General features: G+C 44.1%; 1 protein-coding gene across 2 annotated transcripts in view; it reads left to right on the top strand.

Annotated features, from left to right (window-relative positions):
• Positions 1-21,608, top strand: part of epsti1 (epithelial stromal interaction 1) — a 101,126-nt gene that overhangs the window by 42,797 nt on the left and 36,721 nt on the right. For both annotated transcript variants that reach the window (XM_043694425.2, XM_043694422.2), the window contains exons 2-3: positions 9,422-9,480; positions 10,014-10,097. In XM_043694425.2, coding sequence (XP_043550360.2) covers positions 9,477-9,480; positions 10,014-10,097 — 88 coding nt within the window. In that variant the 5' untranslated portion in view covers positions 9,422-9,476. The remainder of the gene's footprint in view (positions 1-9,421; positions 9,481-10,013; positions 10,098-21,608) is intronic.

Raw genomic sequence — 21,608 nt, 5'->3', positions numbered from 1 at the left:
CAGTTTTGGTCCTTTAATTTAGATCCAAAATTAGTTTTCTTAAATAGTCCTGACCAATCATTGCTCAATTACAATACTATAAGTCGTAAAATAATCAGAGCTTGCCTTAAAAGAATTTGTCTATTCAAGTTTAAAAAAACTTCTAATGCATGAACGATGGCTGAATCCAAGGTCACAGATATTAACCATACAATTTTGCTTTTACTACAATCTAATGTTGAACTGAAACTTCAACTGTCCTCCATAAATTGCTTTTATGTAAAGTTAAGAGACTAGTTAGAAACTGATAGTAAGGCAGTCATGATCTGTAAAAAGAACAGGAGTTATCATTCTTTTTTTTGTCTTCATAATCTCGATAGAATCCCTAACCTTAAAAGAAATCATGTTAAGTTTCCATAATAAAAATCAGATTCAAAACAGTCCTGGAACACAAGCTCCAGGGAATAAAACACAAACATTCAATCACCAACAAACAACTGTTCACTCAAACCAAATTACAAAGGGTTAAACTTCCTACCAGCTGTACAGCTCTTTTCATTCTCTCTCTCTCTCTCTCTCTCTCACATTGACATATATATTCAGATATTTACAAACCCAGTCTTCGTCCGATCTGTACTTTGGCCAGAAGACAGCGGAACGAAGAATGGATTCCTTAGTCCATACAAAGCAACAATATTTAATCATCTTTCTCCCTTGTACAAGTGTTATTTTGCCAATTCCACAACATCCTGCCCAAAGGACTTTCCGGAGGTATGTTGTAAGGGACCCCGCCTCCATTTCCATTGCCTTTTCCTTACTTTGTTTTCCCGGAGGCTTTTTCCTTACCCACAGCACAATCCATATTGAGTTCCTTCGCTAGTCCCTTATTAACTACTAAAACTCAATCCCGGCCACCAAGGCAATACTTAAAAGTCAATTTTCTTACCTTGGTCTGTGCACAGAGTTGCCTGGCCCCTTTTTGCCGTATTGTCTATCAACCTCCCATCACTGTCTGATTCAGATGTCTCTCTCGTGGGATTCGTACCAGTCGCCCAAGGGAGCAGACCAAACCGAGACACGAGACCGCTCCTCAATGGGGAACGGGACGCGTCTTCCCAGTGTCCAAGGCCAGACACTCCCCCCGGCGATGGAAGAAAATCCTGGCCAGCCCCCAATTGTGAGAAACAAAGCTCACTCACTTCAATAATTTCAGTCCGAGACAAAAATCTGACTCAGCAGTATCATTTATTGTACACTTGCAAGTGGGTGTGATGTCACAAGGCAGGGACAAAACACACCGAATTCGACAAACGCTCGATATTTATATAATTTGAGTCCCTACATATGTTTTTCTTATTTCATTGTTTGCACACCTCCCCTCCCCCCCCCCACTTACGTCACTCATTTCCCTAAGACTGATCCCACAACTTCTGTTTATCCGGCCTTGTCCGTGACAAATGCCTATCTCTGGCTCCCATAAGGTTGTTTGACGTCATCCCATCCTTTGATTAGATTAGATTACTTACAGTGTGGAAACAGGCCCTTCGGCCCAACAAGTCCACACCGCCCCGCCAAAGCGCAACCCACCCATACCCCTACATTTACCCCTTACCTAACACTAGGGGCAATTTAGCATGGCCAATTCACCTGACCTGCACATCTTTTAGACTGTGGGAGGAAACCGTACATGGGACAAGGCTGTTGTGGCCATTGCAAAAACTTGGATGAGAGAGGGACAGGACTGGCTGCTCAGCATTTCAGGGTTTTATTGTTTTAGGCGAGATAGAGAGGAAGGTAAAAGAGGTGGTGGAGTTCCATTACTAATCAGGAAGAAAGTTACATCTACACTCAGAGAGGAGGTATCATCCAATGAGATAATATGGGTAGAGTTCAGAAATAATATGGGAGTCATCACTGATAGGATTATACTATAGGTCCCCAACAGCCAATGAGCGATTGATGTCGGCAGATTATGGAAAGGTGCAATAAAAACACAGTTGTCATAGTGGGTGACCTTAACTTCCCCAATGGTGACAGGGACTCCCTCAGAGCAAGAGGCTTAGATGGGGTGGAATGTAAGTGTTTCCAAGAGGGTTTCTTGAAACAGTATGTGGAGAGTCCAACTAGAGGAGGGACCATCCTGGTCCTTGTATTGGCTAATGAGCCAGGTGAATGATCTTTCAGTGGGAGAGCATTTTGGTAACAGTGATTACAAAATCCTTAAGTTTTTAAGATAGCTATAACCAAGATAAGTCCTTGTGGGAAGTTACTAAACTGGCAAGGTAAGGGAACCTTGGATAACAAGGGAGGTCGTGAATTTACTCAAGAAGTAAGAAGAAGCATATACAAGGCTTAGGAAGCTAAACGCAGACAGTGCCCATGAGGAATAGAAGGAAAACAGGAAAGTACTCAAGCAGGGAATTAGGAAAGCAAGAAGGGGCATGAAATGACTTTGGCAAGTAGGGTCACAGAGAACTCCAAGGCATTCTATACACACGTGAAAAACAAGACAATAACTAGGGAGATGGTAGGGATAAAAGAGGGAACTTGTGCTTGGAGGCAGAGAATGTAAGTGAAACCCTAAATGAGTACTTTGCATCTGTATTCACCCAGGAGGATAGTGAGATATGTGTGGAGCATGCTGATGTGGTATGGCATTTTGAGATCAAGAAAGAAGAGATGTTGGATATCTTGAAGAGCATCAAGGTGGATAGGTCCCCAGGTTAGAGGGGTAAAATTCAAAGGAGATGTGAGGGGCAATTCTTTTTTTTTTACACAGTTATAGGAGTCTGGAATGCACTGCCAGGGGTGCTGGTGGAGGCAGATACAATTGGAGCATTTAGGGATTTTTAAATAAGCTTGTGAATGTGCAAGGAATGGAGGGACATGAACTAACGGCAGGGAGAAGGGATTAGTTTCTTTGGTGTTATGTTCAGTACAATATCATGGGCTGAAGGGCCCGTTATTGTGTTGTACAATTCTATATTCTGTGTATTATGAATAGAATAAGCCTGGGGGTAAAAACAAAACATGGCAGCGTGTCTGTATGATCGTATCAAACACTCAATTGGCTAATGGTATGTTTGATGCCATTGTGATGTGTAAAGATGGGGAAGGGAATAGTAGGTGGATCCCAGTGTCCGTGCACTGGGACAGTGGTGGAGACAGGGTTAAGTAATGCGCTGCCTGGAAATGTGGTGGAGGCAGGTTTTATTGAGACACTTGAGGGCACTAGTGGTTATTTGGATAGAAATGGTGAGCAGGGATATGAGGAAAAAGGCAGGAGGTTGGTATGTTAAGAGAACCAAAGCACTGTGATTCCATATAGGTGGCAGTGTTCGACTCTGTTGAAGATTTTGAGATTCTAAGAATGAGGGAATGAAACGCTATCAGAACAAGCGAATGAAACTGACAGATGAGTGTTGAATGTAATTTATTTTATACCTAGTGTTCTTGAACTGTGACTACTTTGGCATAGTCATGGAAGGAAGTATTGACAAATATTTTGAGCAGATAAATCCAACTCTAGTTGATGTCTTGTGCACGGATTGTGGCATTATTATACAAGAAAGGCACAAATGGAAAAGAAAGGTGATTCAGCCTAGTCATGTTGGTGCAAGCCACGTGTGAACAAATGGTTATAAAGTTCACTGACACACCCTGTCTCCATTATGCAAATGACCTCACAATGAAGGGAATTTCTGGTTGTAAAAGTAATCTTGGGAAGTTGGCAATTTATCACTAAGGCTGACATACTAAATAATAAACCCTGTTTTGCTAATGTAGGAGTATTAGGTAAGCAGTGACCAGCAAAGGAAATGAAACTCGAGGAAACAAGTTTCAGTTAGAAGTCTCAGCTTATGGGGCAGTGTGATGGAAGTGATGAAAGGAACAAGATCGATATTTTGATGTTGCTGAGACCAGGAACTCCTGTTTAAACGGAATGTTTTCTATGTAATTCATGCTTGTTAAGAGCTGAGATTACTGTGGCTTCTTCCTCAGAAGGCGATGATGTCCTGAGGAGCTGGTTTCTTCAAGAGACAAGATCAAAACTCACACAACACCAGGTTATAGTTCATTGGATTTATTTGAAAACACCAACATTCAGAGTGCTGCTCCTTATTCAGGTGTTAGAGAGGAAGACCTTAGATACAGAATTTATAAGGACAAGATCACAGGCTCATACAATTCATGCAGGTGAACTGAACCCACCTAAGATGGCTCTTATATCTTGAATCAGTTAGAATGGAGGTGCAGGTTTTGATTGATTTAACATGCAAATGCCAGAATTTCTTTCAAGTCTCTGCCCTGAGACAATTTAAGGTGTTATCAGTATAAAGGAGGTGTCACCTCGAGTCAGACAATGTATTTTAGACATGGGGTATTGTTTGGAGTATGTCTGTTTCTTTTATTTCCAAAGTAGGAGTTTATAAATGTAACATTGTCTAAAAATTGTGTTATTTGAACAAAATATACTGTACCTGCAAATACAAATCCGCTAATGCAAATTCACACCACAGATTTATATGAGCGTGTGAGAGAGGGGGAAGTGTGTATATATGTGAGGGAAGAGAAAGTGTGTATGAGTGGGAGGGAATCTGTGCATCTGACAGAGTGTGTGTATGTGTGAGAGAAGGGCTATGTGAGTGTGAGCATATAGTGTGGTGATTTCACCTGCAGTGCAACATGACCTCAAGATCCCGGTTGAGGCTGTCCTCATGAGTACTGAACATGGCTTGGCTACACTGTATTGTTGTGTACCCCAAAGTCCACCTTGGAGGACATTTACCCTAAAATCCAAGGCTGAATGTCCTTGACTACTGAAGTGCTGCCTCACTGGGAGGGAAGGTTCCTATCTGGCGATTGTTGTGCAGTGTCCATTGATCCGTTGTCGTAGCGCCTGTCTGGTTTCCACCTGGGATAGATACTATCTGACCCTGGGGACTTCTCTACCTTAATGCTCTTCAAGAGATCCAACACCATTTCTTTCTTGATCACAAAATGCCTGAACATATTAGCATGCTCCACACAAAACTTCTTTATCCTCCATATCCTTCTCCTGGCCGAATACTGACACAAAGTATTCATTTAGGATCTCACCCACATCCCCTGCACAAGTTCCCTCCTTTACACTTGAATGGTCCTACCGTCTCCCTAATTATCCTCTTGATTTTAATGTGTGTATAGAATGCCTTGGAGTTCTCTGAGACCCTACTTGCCAAGGTCATTTCATGGCCCCTTCTTGCTTTCCTAATTCCCTGCTTGAGTACTTTCCTGTTTTCCTTATATTCCTCACGGGGTCTGTCCAATTTTAGCTTCCTAAACCTTCTTTTTCTCTTTTGACTAAACTTACATCTTCCCTCACTATCCAAGGCTCCCTTACCTTGCTATCCTTGTCCTTCCTCCTTATTGGAACATGCTGGTCCTGAACTATCACCAGCGGGGTCTTTAATTTCGAGATGTCAAATATGGATTTGCCTGATAACCGTTCCTCCCAATTAATACTCCCGGGCTCCTGCCTAATACTGACTGCTTCCCCAGTTCAGTTCCTTGCACAAGGTCCTGAGTTATTCTTATTCATAGCCATCTTAACACTTATAATACGTTTCAATGGCGGAAATGGGAGAGCAGCACAACATTGAGTCCTACTTGGTTACTGGTATGTGGAGGTCACAGCAATACCACATGAGCAGTCACAATCCTCTCCCACTAGGGCAAGGGTCCTCATATACAGAGAGAAGTTGAATGTTGGACATCCCACCTCTCGTATTGGCTCTCTCTTTGCCATTGTGGATTGCTTTTTCTCCTGGAATCAGACTGCATGAAATGAAAGTGGTGAGCACAGCTGTTAGTGCAGATGTGAGTGGGCGGCCGAGTTGGGTCTGTATGTATGTTCTCTCGGTTGCTCACTCTTGTTCAGTTTTTGTTTATCTTTCTCCCCCTCTTACCCACACACTCTGTCAGGTGTGAACGAGTGAGGGAAGATGCTGCAGGTAATAATCTGAGGGAGAGAGCAGAATATTTGCTGGGAGGTGGTGCGGGAGCAGCATGTAAGTTTGAGGTATCACAGAGGAGTGTGGCATTGGCTCTTGAAGAGTACAGAAGGTCAATGACCAAGTGGCATTGCGAGATAGTCCTCTGGAATGAGGAATGGATGCAACCTCAGCCCCGACCAGTGGAATCTGGTGCCATTGTCTAATTTGGTGGTCCTGAGGGAAGAGGATGTCCCTTTTCTCCCTACCATGCCATCAACCAGGACCTTAGGTCCTGTCAGCAAATTTTATCACCAACTTGCTTCTGTTGGCCATCTCAAGGGCATCAATGCAATAATGAACTGCAGCTCATGGCTGATGTTACAGTAGATTAAAACAAAGAACATTACAGCACAGGAACAGGCCCTTCAACCCTCCAAGCCTGTACCGATCCAGATCCTCTATCTAAACCTGCTGCCTATTTTCGAAAGGCCTATATCCCTCTGCTCCCTGCACATTCATGTATCTGGGTTAGAGTGGTGCTGGAAAAGCACAGCAGGTCAGGCAGCATCAGAGGAGCAGGTACATCTTGAGCGACGCTATTGTTACCGCCCCTACCACCTCTGCTGGCAACGTGTTCTAGACATCCCACCACACACTGTGTAAAGAACTTTCCACTCATATCTCCCTTAAACTTTTCCCCTCTCACTTTGAACTCATGACCTTTAGTAATTAAGTCCCCCAGTCTGCGGAAAACATCTTGTTGTCCACCTTCTCTGTACCTCTCATGATTTTGTATACCTCGATCAGGTCTCCCCTCAACCTCCATCTTTCAAATGAAAACAATCTGAATCTATTCAACTCCATCTGGCATTTCTCTGCCCAACTCTCCAATCTATCCATATTCTGCTGTATTCCCTGACAGTCCCCTCCACCAATTTTAGTGTCATTTGCAAACCTGCTAATCAGACCACCTATACCTTCCTCCAAATCATGTATGTATATCATAAACAACAGTGGTCCCAGCATGGATCCCTGCAGAACACCATTGTTCTCCATTTTGAGAAACTCCCTTCCACTACTACTCTCTGTCTCCTGTTGCTCAGCCAGTTCTCTATCCATCTAGCTAGTACACCCCAGACCCCATGTGACTTCACCTTCTTCATCAGTCTACCATGGGGAACCTTACTAAACGCCTTACCTAAAGTCCATGTACATGACATCTACAGCCCTTCCCTCATCAATCAAGTTTGTCACTTCCTCAAAAAATTCTATTAGGTTGGTAAGATATGACCTTCCCTGCACAAAACAATGTTTCCTGTCACTGCCTATTTTCTTCCAAATGGGATTAGATCATATCCCTCCATATCTTCTCCAGCAGCTTTCCTACCATTGATGTCAGGTTCACCAGTCTATAGTTACCTGGATTATCCCTGCTCCCCTTCTTCAACAAGGGAACAACATTTGCAATTCTCCAGTCCTCCAGCTCCTCACCCATGTTCAAGGATGCTGCAAAGACATCTGTTAAGGCCCCAGTTATTTCCTCTCTCGCTTCCCTCAGTTACCTGGGATAGATCCCATCTGGACCTGGGGACATCTCCACCTTAATGCGTTTAGAATATCCAACACTTCCTCCCTCCGTTTGCCAACTTGACCTAGAGTAACCAAACACCTATTCCTAACCTCAACATCCATCATGTCCCTCTCATCATTGAATACCAGTACAAAGTATTCATTAAGAATCTCACCCATAAATTCCCTCCTGTGTCCTTGAGTGGGCCAACCCTTTCTCTAGTTACCCTCTTGCTCCTTATATATGAATAAAAGGCTTTGGGACTTTCTTTAACCCTTTTTGCCCTCTTAATTTCTAATTTCAGATTGGTCCTACATTCCTGATATTCTTCCAAAGCTTTGTCTGTCTTCATTCACCCAGACCTTATGTACTCTTCCTTTTTCCTCCTAGCTAGTCTCTCAATTTCACCAGTCATCCATGGTTCCTTAATCTTGCCATTTCTATCCCTCATTTTCACAGGCACTTGTCTCTCCAGCACTCTAATCAACCTCTCTTTAAAAGCCTCCCACATATTGAATGTGGATTTACCTACAAACAGCTGCTGCCAATCTACATTACCCGCCTTCCCCCAATCTTGTCTTTGTCCAGGGGTATTCTAAAACTTACAGAATGGTGATCACTACTCTCAAAGTAATCCCCTGTTGAAGCCTCAACCACCAGGTCCAGTCTGGCCCCTTCCCGAGTTGGACTATTTACATACTGCTCTAGAAAACCCTCCTGGATGGTCCTGACAAATTCTGCTCCATCTAGACCTCGAACACTAAGTAAATCTCCGTCAATGTTGGGAAAATTAAAAGCTCCTGTCACCACCACCCTGTTGCTCCTACATCTTTCCATAATTTGTTTGCATATTTGTACCTCCATCTCACACTCGCTGTTGGGAGGCCTGTAGTACAGCCCCAACATTGTTACCACACCCTTCCTCTTTCTGAGCTCTGTCCATTTTGCCTCACTGCTCGAGTCCTCCACAGTGCCCTCCTTCAGCACAGCTGTGATATCCTCCCTGACCAGTAATACAACTCCTCCACCATTTTTACCTCCCTCTCTATCCTGCCTGAAGCATCGTTATCCTGAGATATTTGGTTGAGAGTGTAGTGCTGGAAAAGCACAGCAGGTCAGGCAGCATTGATTCTCCTGCTCCTTGGTTGCTGCCTGACCTGCTGTAATTTTCCAGCACCACACACACTCGACTCTGATCTCCAGCATCTACAGTCCTCACTTTCTCCCTGGGATATTTAGTTGCCAATCATGCCCTTCCCTCAACCAAGTTTCAGTAATAGCAATAACATCATACTCCCAGGTACTAATCCAATCCCTCAGTTCATCTGCCTTGCCGACGACACTTCTTGCATTAAAACAAATGCACCTCAGACAACCAGTCCCTTTATGTCCATCGTGTGCTCCCTGCACAGCTTCGCTGAGGCTCAGAGGATCCCGGGAAGTTCTGGCAATGACGAGCGCTTACATCTGTGGCAAGAGAGAAGAAATGGCCTCGTGATGGGCCATTGGGGTGTGGTATACGGGGAATTGAGTGCAAACACTTACTAGAGCTCACAGAAAATCCACACATGACACCTTTGGTCAAATGCAGCCCTCGGTGATACCGCTCTGAGGCAGTTCACCCTATTAACCATCAAATCAGCAAACAATTTATTCTACATTGCTAAATTTCAGCAGTACAAAAGCTTGAATCCACAGATATTGTGGGAAAGAATACTTAATAAATACAAAATGTTTATAAATCACGTTCGAGTGAGCACAGAACTAACATGAATTTGTCAAAAAATTTCTAATTGTTAAACAGCTTCCACTTCTTCAACCATCAAAGCATTTTAGAAGCCTTGGAGATGCCCTGAGGTTGAACTTACAAATAATGTTTGTCCCTTTTAAATTACAGCAGAGAAGGATATTCAGTGGTTACACCAATTGAGAGCAGGCGATCACGTCTGCAAATGAGTAAGTATTTAAGAAACAGATATGGTGTTTATAAACAAATTTTTATTTTTAATTCAATTAGCCTGGTGCTTCGTGTTTTAGTCCTTTCCAGACACCAGTCCTGTGCTGGCAGGCTTTCCATTGTGTACTTCAGTGTATAAACTGCTGCTTTCTTTGTCCCAACTCTCAGCAGATCTGGGTTCCCCAACACCATTGTGGTCCCCAGTCCAGTAAGCACCTCACATTTAAAATTCTCACTCTCACTGTCACTCTTATGCTCCAGTCCAATCCCTCCAAGGCCTCTGCCTTCCCTATATTCCTGTAATCTCTTCCAGATCTTCAACCTGCTGAGCGTACAGAGTTCTCCAGCAATGACTAGTTCTGAATCGTTTTAATTCACGTTAGCAAAAATTGCAAAGTCAAATTGTGGCAATGAGGATTATAGTGAGCAGAAGCCACAGGCCAGCCTGTCGTCTCTATCCAGTAAATCGTGACGTGCTGTTTTATCTGGCTTGTGCTATGAGCCACAGGTTAACACTGTTCGTCTCTTCTAGTGGCAAACAAGGAACTGGAGGATCTGAGGAAGTGGAAGGAAGCTAACAGGCTTGGTCCAATCAACTTGACTCCCATGCAATTAGGTAAGAGGTTTTTGTAATTTGTTTGCAGGTTATGAGCATTGCTGGCTAGACTAGTGTTTATTGGCCATCCCTGATTTCTCTGGATAACATAGTGCTGAGCTGCCATCTTGGACTGTGGAAGCCTATTTAGTTTGGGTTAGGGAGGGAGTTTCTAGGATTTTGACCCAGCAACATTGAAGAAATGATGATACATTTCCAGGACAGGATGGCGAGTGGTTTGGAGGGAAACTTACCTGTGGGATGTTCCCATGTAGCTCCTGTACTTGCCCTTCCAGATGGAAGTGGACATGGGTTTAGAAGGTGCTGTCTTGGTAGAATTTTTGCAGTGCATCTTGTGGATATTGGTAGTGAGCTATAACTGAGCATTGTTGGTGGAGGGAGTGGATGTTGAAGGCAATGGGGTACCCAATCAAGCGGGCTGCTTTGTCCTCAATGATGTCAAGTTATTAGATCAACACCCTTCCAGGCAAGTGGGCAACTGTCGTGATCCCAGCTGATGTTTTTGGAAATGTCCAATCCCAGACTGAAATCTGGCTGGAAGATCATGAGGCAGATTCTGACTGAAACACGATAAGTCTCATTATTAAAACTAAGTTTTTGTAATTTCACAAAAGATGATAGAATAGACTCAAACCAATTAAACAACACAATTTTAGAGTTGTTGACATGTACAGTAAAATGAAATCCCAAAATATACCTTTACCGATCCTGAAAGCACCCCAGTGCAGCACTCGCATGAGAGAAGAATCCCTCTAACTCTCCAATACATTTAATTTAACTGCAATTTCAATATCCAGTCTGTATGGCCTTTTCTTGGGGCTTTCATACTCCTAAGTTTATATATTCCAGGTTCAAATAATCTTCTAAAAGGTTTTATTTAGACACTCCTGGTCTGGAACTATTACTCAGCTCATTGCTGTAATATAATCTGTTTTTTTTACTATCTTCTCCCTTTCTTGGGAGCACGGCTGTGCATGTCTATCTTCTTCCAAGTACTTTTCCAGACCTGCCTCAAGCTGAACCAAACCTTATTTTCAAGTGATGGGTGCTTTCTCCTAAGCTTAAAGTCTAGACATTTTTAATAGCATAGCTGATACACAATTATTTACCTTACAAATTGGAAACTGAGAAGTAATGTGCACAGACATCCATTAGTTCTGATCTTCATCTCTATCAAGTTTCTCTATAAGAAATCACCATGACTACACAAATACTTACACGTTAATCATTAAGCTCCTTCAGACACACAGAAAAATCCACATATAAAAATTCAAACATCTAAACTTAACTGATATTAAAATAGATATAAATCTCTCACCCTGCATCTCACAACACACTCCTGACTTTTGCCTTCTGGATTGTGGACAGGTTCTGGGGACTCAGGTGAATTATTCGCTGCAGGATTCCTATCCTCAGACCTGCTCTTGTAGCCGTACTATTTGTATAGCTTTATAGCCCAGGTAGAAATCAACAAGGTAAAAACAATGACTGCAGATGCTGGAAACCAGATTCTGGATTAGTGGTGCTGGAAGAGCACAGCAATTCGGGCAGCATCCGAGGAGCAGTAAAATTGACGTTTCGGGCAAAAGCCCTTCATCAGGAATAAAGGCAGAGAGCCTGAAGCATGGAGAGATAAGCTAGAGGAGGGTGGGGGAGAAAGTAGCATAGAGTACAATAGGTGAGTGGGGGAGGGGATGAAGGTGATAGGTCAGGGAGGAGGGTGGAGTGGATAGGTGGAAAAGAAGATAGGCAGGTAGGACAAATCATGGGGACAGTGCTGAGCTGGAAGTCTGGAACGAGGGTGAGGTGGGGAAAGGGGAAATGAGGAAACTGTTGAAGGCCACATTGATGCCCTGGGGTTAAAGTCTTCCTCCAGGCGTCTGGTGGTGAGGGAGCGGCAGTGAAGGAGGCCCAGGACCTCCATGTCCTTGGCAGAGTGGGAGGGGGAGTTGAAATGTTGGGCCACAGGGCGGTGTGGTTGATTGGTGCGGGTGTCCTGGAGATGTTCCCTAAAGCGCTCTGCTAGGAGGCGTCCAGTCTCCCCAATGTAGAGGAGACCGCATCGGGAGCAACGGATACAATAAATGATATTGGTGGATGTGCAGGTAAAACTTTGGATGTGGAAGGCTCCTTTAGGGCCTTGGATGGAGGTGAGGGAGGAGGTGTGGGCGCAGGTTTTGCAGTTCCTGCGATGGCAGGGCAAGGTGCCAGGATGGGAGGGTGGGTTGTAGGGGGGGCGTGGACCTGACCAGGTAGTCACGGAGGGAACGGTCTTTGCAGAAGGTGGAAAGGGGTGGTGAGGGAAATATATCCCTGGTAGTGGGGTCTTTTTGGAGGTGGCGGAATTGTCGGCGGATGATTTGGTTTATACGAAGGTTGGTAGGGTGGAAGGTGAGCACCAGGGGCGTTCTGTCCTTGTTACGGTTGGAGGGGTGGGGTCTGAGGGCAGAGGTGCAGGATGTGGACGAGATGTGTTGGAGGGAATCTTTAACCATGTGGGAAGGGAAATTGCGGTCTCTAAAGAAGGAGGCCATCTGGTGTGTTCTGTGGTGGAACTGGTCCTCCTGGGAGCAGATACAGCAGAGGCGGAGGAATTGGGAATACTGGATGGCATTTTTGCAAGAGGTAGGGTGGGAAGAGGTGTAATCTAGGTAGCTGTGGGAGTCGGTGTCAAGTCGGTCATCATTAATGGAGATGGAGAGGTCAGGGAGGAGGGTGGAGTGGATAGGTGGAAAAGAAGATAGGCAGGTAGGACAAGTCATGGGGACAATGCTGAGCTGGAAGTTTGGAACGAAGGTGAGGTGGGGGAAGGGGAAATGAGGAAACTGTTGAATGCCACATTGATGCCCTGGGTTGAAGTGTTCCGAGGCGGAAGAGGAGGCGTTTTTCCTCCAGGCGTCTGGTGGTGAGGGAGCGGTGGTGAAGGAGGCCCAGGACCTCCATGTCCACGGCAGAGTGGAAGGGGGAGTTGAAATGTTGGGCCACAGGGGGGTGTGGTTGATTGGTGCAGGTGTCCCGGAGATGTTCCCTAAAGCGCTCTGCTAGGAGGCATCCTAAAAATGTCAGTGTCAAGTCGGTCATCATTAATGGAGATGGAGAGGTCCAGGAAGGGGAGGGAGGTGTCAGAGATGATCCAGGTAAATTTAAAGTCAGGGTGGAATGTGTTGGTTTTTCACCAACCGTAACAAGGACAGAACGCCCCTGGTGCTCACCTTCCACCCTACCAACCTTCGCATAAACCAAATCATCCTATCGACATTTCTGCCACCTTCAAAAAGACCCCACCACCGGGAATATATTTCCCTCCCCACCCCTTTCCACCTTCCGCAAAGACCGTTCCCTCCGTGACTACCTGGTCAGGTCCACGCCCCCCTACAACCCACCCTCCCATCCTGGCACTTTGCCCTGCCACCGCAGGAACTGCAAAACCTGCGCCCACACCTCCTCCCTCACCTCTATCCAAGGCCCTAAAGGAGCCTTCCACATCCATCAAAGTTTTACCTGCACATCCACTAATATCATTTATTGTATCCGTTGCTCCCGATACGGTCTCCTCTACATTGGGGAGACTGGATGCCTCCTAGCAGAGCGCTTTAGGGAACATCTCCGGGACACCCGCACCAATCAACCACACCCCCCTGTGGCCCAACATTTCAACTCCCCCTTCCACTCTGCCGTGGACATGGAGGTCCTGGGCCTCCTTCACCACCGCTCCCTCACCACCAGACGCCTGGAGGAAAAACGCCTCCTCTTCCGCCTCGGAACACTTCAACCCAGGGCATCAATGTGGCCTTCAACAGTTTCATAGAACATAGAACATAGAAGAATACAGCGCAGTACAGGCCCTTGGGCCCTCGATGTTGCGCCGATCCAAGCCCACCTAAACTACACTAACCCACTATCCTCCATATACCTATCCAATGCCCTCTTAAATGCCCATAAAGAGGGAGAGTCCACCACTGTTACTGGCAGGGCATTCCATGAACTAACGACTCGCTGAGTGAAGAACCTACCCCTAACATCAGTCCTATATCTACCCCCCCTTAATTTAAAGCTATGCCCCCTTGTAATACCCGACTCAATACGCGGGAAAAGGTTCATACTGTCGACCCTATCTAACCCCCTAATCATCTTGTACACCTCAATCAAGTCACCCCTAAACCTTCTTTTCTCTAGTGAAAACAGCCCCAAGTGCCTCAGTCTTTCCTCATACGATTTTCCTTCCATACCAGGCAACATCCTGGTAAACCTCCTCTGCACCCGTTCCAATGCCTCCACATCCTTCCTATAGTATGGCGACCAAAACTGCACACAATATTCCAGATGCGGCCGTACCAGAGTCTTATACAACTGCATCATGACCTCAGGACTCCGGAACTCAATTCCTCTACCAATAAAAGCCAGTACGCCATATGCCTTCCTCACCGCACTATTTCCTCATTTCCCCTTCCCCCACCTCACCTTCGTTCCAAACTTCCAGCTCAGCACTGTCCCCATGACTTGTCCTACCTGCCTATCTTCTTTTCCACCTATCCACTCCACCCTCCTCCCTGACCTATCACCTTCATCCCCTCCCCCACTCACCTATTGTACTCTATGCTACTTTCTCCCCACCCCCACCCTCCTCCTAACTTATCTCTCCACGCTTCAGGCTCTCTGCCTTTATTCCTGATGAAGGGCTATTGCCCGAAACGTCGATTTTACTGCTCCTCGGATGCTGCCTGAACTGCTGTGCTCTTCCAGCACCTCTAATCCAGAAACAGCCCAGGTAGAAAGCCAATTTAGGGCAGCATGGTGGCTCATTGGTTAGCACTGCTGCCTCTCAGTGGTAGGACCCAAATTTAATTCTGCCCTTGGGTGACCATCTGTGTGGAGTATGCACATTCTTCCCGTGTCTGCGTGGGTTTCCTCCAGGTGCTCCAGTTTCCTCCCATAGTCCAAAGATGTGCGGTTAGGTGGTTTGGCCATGCTAAATTGCCCATAGTGCCCAGGGGTTTATAGGCTTATGTGGGTCAGCCATGTGAAATGCAGGGTTACAGGGATAGGGTGGATCTGGGTGAGATTCTGTTCAGAGGATCAATGTGGACGTGATGGGTTGCTTCGACACTGAAGTGATTCTATGAACTTCAGAGCTAGGCCAAATAATTTGAAGTGAACAGTTGGCAGGGAAAATCTCCCGCGAATTGATAATCACACCTGATCATTGCTGATGCATCAAATTCAACCAATCTTCACAATGTCCTGCACTTTGTGGAGTAACCCATAGATTGCCCATTAGATCATCCATATATCTCGAAATGCCAGTTTTATTGATCGTATGCTGATTATCAAGCCAAGGGAAACAATCTCCATGACAACCTCCACCTTCAATCCCCTTGTACCTGTATATAGAATCAGGGTGGGACCTCCTGTTATTTACAGCTTACAATCAGCTATTTATTTGAACTGTTGAATTTCAAGAAATGTTTAACCAACAACCTTTACTATTATATGGAGATATTAGTGTGAATTTCCCAATATTTATGCTTAATGAGGATGGTAATGAATGGGATTAAGATAGCAATATCCTAATGTTCCTGGAAGATTTCCTGGAAGAAACATCAGTTCTAGGTATGGGCACTCATCAGAAGCAATTAATCTAGAGTCCTTTGGTTAATGGGAATCAACTCACCATTTGGAATTTGCCCAACAACTTGTCCAGTAACTGGTTCAACCGTATCAATCTTTACTATCCCTCTTCTAGATCCTAAACACCTATCAACTCGCCACTTGTTCCCACATTCACTCCTACAAGCCTAACTAAACAATTTTAATCATCTCATAGCCAAAATATGTTCCCGGACCCTCATGACTGATTTGACAAAGTATCAGATGAACTCTGACCATTTGTGGAATCTTTGGACTCTCCATCTGACTCGCTTTCTGTAAAATCAGTGTTGAAGAACCAGACAAAGAAGAATCAAACTGGGAATTAGAAGGACGAATATAGGGACTACATGGTTCTGATATAACATGATTACACTGAACACCATATGCTTTCGTTTGGTTTATATAAAACCATCCAGTTTTCCCAGAATCCAGTAACACTTCATACACTGAAGGACTTATTTTATCTACAGTAGAATGGGGTCCATAATATCTAGGTGACAACTGTACCTGGTTGATGAACTTTAAGCATAAACTGTTGTCCCACCTCATACTCTATAGAATTTACTTGACCATCAATATAAGCCCTGCTCAGTTTCCTTTTGTATCCCAGGTTCAGCAAAGTTCAACTCCAAAAGAGATTTGATTTCTCCTCATGAACTGTCCTGTCATCAAAACATGCGGTAAATCAAGTTGAACTAGAGAAGTATGAAATACAAATCATTAGAATAAATGTTCCATGTAAAATTGTTTTGCTGTGTGGTCTTCATGTTTTTTTTTAAAAAGTACGATGCATCCTAAGTTTAAATATTGAGGAACCTTTGTTCCTAAGTAAGGTCATAATATCTTGTATTACTTGAGTGGTAAAATGAATGCCTTTATCTGATTTGATACTACGTGGAACTGCCAATTTAGTAAATATTTATAATAGGGCATTAACTTTTGCTTGTGTTGTGCTGCTTATGGTCATGAATTTACTGAAAGTATCAATCACACAGTGGTATATCAGTATCCTCCCTGACATGGTGGCAAAGGATCAATATGATCTATCTGCACATTAGTCCAAGACCTTCAACTGGTCTTGTCTGCCTCAATTCCCTGTTAATCTCATACCTATCAGGGTTTAGTAGGTGACTGACTGAGTCCTTACCTTCCATGCAACGAGTGGTCACAGGATTCATTGGGACAGGGGCACTGAAGGATTTAGTGCTTCTGAAAAGGGAAATGGGGTTTCCCCAGTCGTCATCACATGCAGTATACTGCCTGGCATTCTCTTCTAGCTCTCCCCAGCCATTTCATAATCACCATCTCCCTTAGACTGAACAATCCCAAAAACACACACCATTTGTATTGACAGCTGAGATTTTAGTTTATTGGCCTCTTGCAGGCACTTTGAGTGATCAGCTATAGTTTTGATTCTCTTTGCCTATTTGGTATTGCACGTTAACAGCAGCCTGCAAAGTAATGCATCTTGCATTCCATTCTTTCACAGCCTGCCTGGTCACATCCCATTCACTGTTTGCACACTCTACTTCTTGGTGAGCTTTCTCACATCGAGTCTGAAACTGGGCTCTGTGCAACACATTTATCTGACGCCTTTACTCCTGTGCTGCCATTTCTCTACATAATCTTTCCATTTCTCCATATTACTGTTCATTTTCCTCACGTAACATTTCAATATCTTCATGTATTTTCTTATTTCATAACTCTCTTCCCCTTGACTGCTCCAAACAACTGACTGTTGCTGTAGCCTGACTAAGCTTAGAAGCATACTCCCCTTGTTCTGTGCTTCTTCCCAGTATCTATGACCTACATTTCCCAGACCCAGTAATAATTTACTGCAATGCTCAATCCACTTCGACGACTATTTTTAAAATTCAATACTTTTAGTAACTCTTCCCATTCTTGACAATCTGCCATTTTTTATTAACATTTTAGGGGACTTCTAAGGGAAACAAGAAACACTCAAATTTGCTTCAAATTCTGCAGTTTGCCACGCTCAGCAATCACCTGATTTACTTCTAATTACTGATCAATCAACCTCTATCATACAAGACTAGTGGGTTTGACTTCGGAGTCATTTAAAGTCACTTCTTTAAAACCCACAGGATGCCAAAAACCATTGCCCAAAAAGGAGTATTCAAACCATTTACCCAGGATTCCCTTGTGTGACAGACAAAAGGCAGGCAACTGACTCAATCTTAACTAAAAAGCCTTTCGTTATTTAACTCTAAGTACCGATAATCAATTTGAAACATACATTCATTGCAATACTAACTTCCTATTTCATCTAACTTCACCTCACATCATTTAACTTCATTTTATCTTACTTTACTTGAACCACATTTAACCCTAACTCTTACTTTAACTCAACCTTTAAGTGAATCCTGATTCAAGTAAAGTGGCTAACGTTGTTCTCTGTGAATGTTCAGTTTCATGGATCTTTGTTTTCCCGGAAAGTAACTTCAAGGCACGTGCTTTTGTGGTCTCAAAGGCTTCTCTCGAGGAAAAAAAATGTTTTTGTTCTGTTCACTTTTCTTAACATGTGCTCCTTTCCCCTGGCGCTCAGCCGATGAATTGTTCAAAGCCTGATCACATTGTTTGATCCCAGTCAATGGAGTTTACTGGTAAACAACTCTCAAAAGTGTCAGCAAGGTGATCTTTTCATCCTCGCTCTCCACTGGAGTCGTGCCTGAGGACTGGAGAGAGGCAAATGTAATTCCTCTCTTCAAGAAAGGAAATAGGGAAATCCACGGCAATTACAGACCAGCCAGTCTCACGTCTGTCGTATGCAAAGTGTTAGAAAGGATTCTGAGGGATAGGATTTATGACCATCTGGAAGAGCATGGCTTGATTAAATGCAGTCAACAAGGCTTTGTGAGGGGCAGGTCATCGAGTTCTTTGAGGATGTGACTAGAAAAGCTGATGAGGGTCGAGCTGTGGATGTGGTGTATGTGGACTTCAGCAAGGCATTTGATAAGGTTCCCCATGGTAGGTTCATTCAGAAGGTCAGGAGGAATGGGATTCAGGGGAAAAAAGCTGTCTGGATACAGAATTGGCTGGCCAACAGAAGACAGCGAGTGGTAGTAGAAGGAAAATATTCTGCCTGGAAGTCTGTGGTGAGTGGTGTTCCTCAGGGCTCTGTCCTTGGGCCTCTATTGTTTGTAATTTTTATTAATGACTTGGATGAGGGGATTGAAGGATGGGTCAGCAAGTTTGCAGATGACACAAAGGTTGGAGGTGTCGTTGACACTATAGAGGACTGTTGTAGTCTGCAGCGGGGGATTGAGTTTAAGAGTCATGAGATCTTGTTGCATGGTTAGAGACCGTACTTGGAATACTGCATCCAGTTCTGGTCGCCCTATTATAAGAAACATAAGAATTACATTTGCCTCTCTCCAGTCCTCAGGCACGACTCCAGTGGATGGTTGGAGAGGGTTCAGAGGAGGTTTACCAGGATGCTGCCTGGACTGGAGGGCTTATCTTATGAGGAGAGGTTGACTGAGCTCGCACTTTTTTCATTGGAGAAAAGGAGGAGAAGAGGGGACCTAATTGAGGTATACAAGATAATGAGAGGCATAGATAGAGTCGATAGCCAGAGACTATTTCCTAGGGCAGAAATGTCTAACACGAGGTGTCATAGTTTTAAGCTGATTGGAGGAAAGTATAGAGGGGATGTCAGAGGCGGGTTCTTTACACAGAGAGTTGTGAGAGCATGGAATGTGTTGCCAGCAGCAGTTGTGGAGGCAGGGTCATTGGGGACATTTAAGAGACTCCTGGACTCCTGGTCACAGAAATTTGAGGGTGCATACATGAGGATCAGTGGTCAGCACAACATCGTGGGCTGAAGGGCCAGTTCTGTGCTGTACTGTTCTATGTTCTAAGTCATAAATAGTGACATTCCATGCTCCATATAAAGGTGGTAGTGGTGTGAGTATGTTGGTCAGCGCAGGAAACTGCAGGTCACAGAAGGTCCAGCTGCAGTTTTAACTGAGGTCAAAGTTTGAACAAGCTTGACCAAGATTCCCAGCATGTTTGATTGTCGCTCTGAGACCGTCTCATAGCCATTCCTGCTACTGGCCACCTCATCACAACGGACAGCTTCAATGTGGATACAAAATTGGCTGAGTGATAGGAATCAGAAAAACGGTCAATTGATTTTTTTTCAGGCTTGAGGCAAATTTGTAGTGGAGTTCCTCAGGGATTGATGTTGGCATCTTTGCTTTTCCTGATTTATATATTTAACTATCAAGACCTTTGTGCAGGGACAATTTTGAAAGTTGCAGATAACACAAAGCTTGGAAGCATCATAAACGCACAGGCTATCCTTAGTTAACCTACTTTAGACCATGTTACTATTTAATCTTGTCCCAAATTGTTTCTAGAAATTTTGCAACTACTGACTTGTACTGACTGCTCTGCTATGCAATTGAACTTCTCTTTACAACCTTTTTTAAACAAGGAAGTAATGTTTGTAATTCTTTCATCCTCTGGTACTGCCCCTGACTCAAAGGAAGACTGAAAAATTGCCAATACCTCTGAAATGGCAGTGTGGGATTTCAAAGAGGAAATGTGTGAAAAGGGCAGGTAAATGGCAGATGAAGTTCATTGCAGAGCAATATTTGATTATTATACATTTTGGAAGAATGAACACAGACAATATAAAGAGTTGATAAAGTGTGGAGCTGGAAAAAGCACAGCAGGTCAAGCAGCATCAGAGGAGCAGGGGAGTCAACGTTTGAGTCCGAATAAAAGGTTTTGACCTGAAATGTCACCTCACCAGTTCTTATGCTGCTTGACCTGCTGTGCTTTTTCTAGCTCCATGCTTTATCGACTCTTTATATTGTCTGTGTTCATTCTTCCAAAATGGCTTTCCAGCATCTGCAGTCCTCACTATCTTCAAGTTGCTGGAGACAATAGAAAACAAATGTTACAATTCCAAAAGGGATGCAGAAGCAGAGGGACTTGGGGTATATGGGCATATATCACTGAAGTGGGCAGGACAAGTTGAGAGGAGTGTTATTAAAGCATACAGCATCCTAGGCAAATTAAATGGGGCACAGTACAGAGACATTATGTTGAACTTGTACAAGATGCTAGTTCACCCTCAGCTGGACAGCCTGTACGGTTCTTGGCACCACACTATAGGAAAACATTGGAGAGTCCAGAACAGATTTAGAAGAATGAAATACCTCATCCCGGGAACCAATTGAGGATAGATTAGATTACTTTGGAATGATGCTATTAAGTTGGAGGAGGTTCGGAAAGGATTTACCACGCTGTTGCAGGGAATGGAGTGTTTGAGTTATAAAAATAGGCTGGGACTTTTTTTCTCTGGAGCATGGGAAGTTGAGGGGTGACCTTATAGAGATTTTAAAAATCAGTAGTAGCATAGATAAGATGAATAGCAACAGTCTTTTCCTGCGGGTGGGTGAGTTCAAAGCTCAAGCCATATTTTTTAAGGTGAGAAGAGAATTAAGGTCAAGGACCATAGTTTTTACCGAGTGATCAGTGTCATACAGTCAGAGACACATAACATGGAAACAGACCCTTCAGTCTAACTCATCCATGCTGACCACATGTCCAAAATAAATCTAGTACCATTTGCCAGCACTTGGCCCATATCTCTGTAAAACCTTCCTATGCATACGCCTATTCAGATGCCTTTCAATTGTTGTAATTGTCCCAGCCTCCACCACTTCCTGTGGCAGATCATTCCATACACACACACCACCTTCTGTGTGAAAAAGTTGCCTCTTAGGTCCCTTTTTGAATCTTTTCCCTCTCACCTTAAACTTATGTCCTCTCACTTTGGACTGATTCATCCTTGGGAAAAGAGCTTGTCTGTTTACTCTATTCATGCAC

Source organism: Chiloscyllium plagiosum, unplaced genomic scaffold, assembly GCF_037043375.1.
Source record: "Chiloscyllium plagiosum isolate Xiang-an unplaced genomic scaffold, Cpla_swu_hap1 HiC_scaffold_12, whole genome shotgun sequence".
In the NCBI taxonomy this organism is placed as follows: Eukaryota; Metazoa; Chordata; class Chondrichthyes; order Orectolobiformes; family Hemiscylliidae; genus Chiloscyllium; species Chiloscyllium plagiosum.
Note: the sequence above shows the minus strand (reverse complement) of the source record. Positions and strands in the feature narration are given on the sequence as shown.